Genomic DNA, 3,999 nt, shown 5'->3' with positions numbered 1-3,999 from the left:
CAATCCTGCCAATCCTGCTCTCCGCCTCAGCGCCCTTGCCCGCGGTCGGGCATTCCCGGCCAATCGGCGTGCGGGAGCCGGGCGGGGCGCGAGGCTGACCAATGCAGAGATGCGCTGCAGGCAGTGGGCGGTCACAGCCCACAGCAGCCCAATAGTACAGGACCCCCGAGTTTTCCGACCCGACTGCGGGCGCGGACTGGAGCTTCGGGGGGTACGGAGCTGCAGACCATGCAGGCTTACGCGCGGGCGCAGCGCGACCGCGCCAGCTTGTTCAGCGCAGGCACCCTCGCCTCGTCTCCCCGGAGCACGCTCAACGCCTCGAGGAATCCTCCTCCCCCGGCTTCACGCCCCAGAGAACGCGCGTTCGGGATGCGGACGTCCAATGCCCACAGGGTTCGCGGTCCGCTGTCCGCTGGGATCACCGAGCCTCTCCAGAGTCTGCTTAATTGCCGGTGCGGGTGATGGGGACGGGGGAAATGGGGAGGGTTTGGGGGGGCGGGTAGCCTCCCGGGCGCAATATGCAGGATGGCCACGGTCACTCCACGCCGAGGAACTCTGCCAATTCGTTCCCTGAGGCCCATGGCCTTTGACATCCATGAACTGGGCGACCCTGCCCAATCCTATGGGGTAAGGGACGGGGATCCCAGGCTGTTCCTGTATTACCAATTTCAGAGCCTCGCAGAAAATTGTGTCGGGACACAGGACCACTCCGCCCTGCCCCATCTCATCTAGCCTTTGCAGCTCTGAAGGTCCCAGCTGTCTTGTACAGCCTCATTGCAGCACCTGAGCCCCGTCATTTGCCTGGGGCACAATTTCAAATGTTTATTCCTCCGGTAGGAGGAGGAACTGTCCAGCTGCGATCCTTGGTTACCAAGCCAAAGACGCTACCTTACCAAAGGAGGGCAGTTTGCCCTGGCAAAAAGGCCTCTAGAAGCCTGCCTAAGACAGGCTGGCTTGGCTTTCCCTTCCCTGGAATCGGTCCTCTGAGGCCTGAGCTTGACTGCACTGGCAGGCAGGGAGAGAACGGCCTATTCCGTGTGATTTAAGAAAATCTCTACCTCTTTAAACTTCGGTTTCCCCAGAGTTATTAGACTAACCAAAGTAAAAAGTAGTTTCTACAAAAATAGTTAAGAACTCTGCAGGTCCTCCAAGAAAGGTGGGGTCAGTGAAGGTAGATCTGGGACCCTGCTAAGCTGGAGATGTGTTCCTTCCCTCCAAATGTATGTGCTCCCAGGGCTCACCAATCCATTAAGGCTTGCCTCCACCCTATCTTCCCTACAGTATCCCCTGGGAATCACTGGGTGCCTCACCAAAAAGCCAACCTCCCTTTCTTGGCCCCTAGAAGGAGTTGGCATAGAGAAGTATCTTTGAAACCTGCTGCTCCTCCCCCTCCCCCAATAAGACACCCAGAAAGTAGCCACCTCCCAAGCCCCAGGACACAAGCATTGACTTGCTGAGCTGCTCCTACACCTGGACAGGGCCATGAAACAGGAAGTACCTAGCCATCCAAGGACCAGCTAGAGCAGCTCTGTTGTGCCCTGTACCTATTCACTGGCCCTCCATGGCCTGCTGCCACTCTATCCCTGTTCACCTGGACCTCAGGAACTCAGCAGGCAAGGGGACTGGCTCTTCCTCCAGGGAAACTTCTCACCAACAGGCAACTTAGAGCTTCAGGAACCCATACCTCTGGGGTTTGAGTCCCTTGCTCTTTAAGCACATAAAATGTACCCCCTTCCTTTCAAGCTGGTTCTACAATTTGTATGGAACGCAGACTCCGGCATGAAGTTGACCAGCTCAATGAGGTGGAATAGAAGTGAGAGCAAATTCAGTTCCCTAGGCTAAGTGGTAGTCTGCTCTTTATTACCTCCTTCCCATCTCTAAGGCAGGGGAAGCAAAAAGTGCTCATGGCCAGAGGTGCCTCTGCTCCCCATGTCCTACCATGCTTAGCCTAGTACAAAGCCACAGGACCAGAACTTGACAAGGAACCTATCTCTTTAGGACAGCTTCCCAGTCTTTCCAGAATGACTTCTTAAAATACATGGCCCTGCTCCAGAGCCTGTGACTCTAGATACACCACTGGCCTGACCCTGGGCCACTCAGGCTCCTTGGGGCAGACACAGGCAATCCTCTGCTCAACATGTTTTATTGCTAAGGACAAGGTGATGCACCAGTTTTCAAAATAATTTGGTTTATAGCGTTCATACGTAACAAAAAACGGGAGTATTATAAATCTGATTCTTGTATACACAGGGTACAGGTGCGAAGCCCTCCAATCCTGGGCCCAGGCAAATTCATGAGGAGCATAAACCTGTTTAACCCCATCAGTGTTGCCCTCCAGTCCCACCCTCCCCCTCCCAAATCCACTCCCTCCCACCCCCAGACCAAGGGCAAACCTGCCCCTGGCCCCAGTGGCCCCAGTTCATCTTAACCCTCCCAGCCCCTGCATGATTACAATTTTCTGTTGACAGAATCACCCACCAGGCTCTGCCTGCTTCCATATTAAGATGCCCCTTCAGATTATTCCCCACCCGCACCCTCTAATACTGTGCCACAGGGGTTCTGTGCCTAGAGAGATGTGGGCACACACCCATATTACCCCTATCTTCTCCTTCAAGAGGTGACAAAGAGGTGGCATTAACTCCTTAGCATCACAATACTGCAGCTTTGCCAGCACATGCTTGAGGCAGTTCCAGGGACAGACAGATGCCACATCCATCTCCAGCCAACCCCATGGGCCCTTACTCAGCTCAGCTGAGGGCAGAATTTCACATTTTGTTTGCCCTGGATAGGCAAGGAAGAAAGTAAAGGCCAGGGGCTGGCAGAAGCTGGTCCAGACCAAACGCACACACACGCACACGCGCTCACACACACATACATAAATACAAAAGGGAGGAAGGGGAAAGGGGCAAGCACCAGCACCTCTTCCTAGTTGGTGCGGGTGATCGTTAGGAAGCTATGTCCTAGGCCTGGAAAAGGGCAACCAACCCAGCCAGCATAGTTGACCCCATTAGAGAGTGGAGACAATGCAGCCACAGCATTCCAGTGCTCAGCGAGTGCTGTTACGTGTCCAAGAATGGCTTGTCCTTTCACTAGAGCAGAATGCGATGAAGGTGGGATGAGAAGATGATGGGGTGTGATTTCTTTCCTTTTCATTTTACAACTTCATTTTAGAGACTTCGGAGTTCCAAGTGTCTGCTGTGCTGTGGAACCCCTAGAGTGCTCTTGCCTTGATGGCTGGGAATCTCTTGGCCCCTGGAAGCACCTACTCCATGATGGCCCGGTATAGTGCAGGCTCAATGTAATCTTCCCGGTATCTCGAGTTGATAACTCTTTGCCGTTTCTTTTCCTGTTTAACCTCTTTCTCCGTGAAAATCTCGTTGAAGCGCATATCTGAGGCTACTGACTACAGAAGAATAGGCAAGCCAAATGAGCACTTTGTGGCCAACCACCACGAGAAAAAAAAAACAAAGGGATACACATCCTTGCCTTGTTCCCTCCCTCCCAGGCAGGAACCAAGGGCACACAGAAAAAATACTCACCAGTCTAGACTTGACTCTCTTGGGAAGCTCTTCATCCAGAGTATAAACGTCATCTCTCTTAACCACAAGCTGTGAGCCATCCTCAAACTCCACCTACCAAGGAAACAAAGATCTTTGGCTAAGACAACCCTGACTCTCTCCCTGGACCACCATGCACAGCGGCAACTTCCTGTAGTCACGGAAGGATTCAGAACACTGAAGGACTGCCATGCTTGAAGCCACACCTGACAGACTGGACACAGGACAGCCCTTAGCTCTAAAAGGGTTCTTACTGACCTTTAAGCTCTCCCAAGAGCAAAGACTCACCTTTGGCCAAAGAGGAAACACTGAATTAATCAAGTGCCCCCCAGTTCCCAGCAAAAACCTTTGGCTACCTGGTACATCTGGATGGGGTGGGAGGCCACGAACTTGGCTCCGTAGACTTGGCCATCTGTCCATCGCACTTGGACCACTTCCCCTT

The 3,999-nt window shown here is 53.4% G+C and overlaps 1 protein-coding gene across 5 annotated transcripts in view; it reads right to left on the bottom strand.

Moving 5' to 3' along the window:
- Positions 1 to 2,127: 2,127 nt before the first annotated feature.
- Positions 2,128 to 3,999, bottom strand: part of KDM4A (lysine demethylase 4A) — a 38,738-nt gene continuing 36,866 nt past the window's right edge. For 4 of the 5 annotated variants that reach the window (XM_025046438.1, XM_025046436.1, XM_025046437.1 and 1 more), the window contains exons 22-24: positions 3,914 to 3,999; positions 3,540 to 3,632; positions 2,128 to 3,403 (exon numbers count right to left, since the gene is read on the bottom strand). In XM_025046438.1, coding sequence (XP_024902206.1) covers positions 3,263 to 3,403; positions 3,540 to 3,632; positions 3,914 to 3,999 — 320 coding nt within the window. In that variant the 3' untranslated portion in view covers positions 2,128 to 3,262. The remainder of the gene's footprint in view (positions 3,404 to 3,539; positions 3,633 to 3,913) is intronic. The other variant, XM_025046440.1, reaches the window with a different exon arrangement.

The sequence above is a fragment of the Pteropus alecto genome, unplaced genomic scaffold (genome assembly GCF_000325575.1).
Source record: "Pteropus alecto unplaced genomic scaffold, ASM32557v1 scaffold484, whole genome shotgun sequence".
NCBI lineage: Eukaryota > Metazoa > Chordata > Mammalia > Chiroptera > Pteropodidae > Pteropus > Pteropus alecto.
Note: the sequence above shows the minus strand (reverse complement) of the source record. Positions and strands in the feature narration are given on the sequence as shown.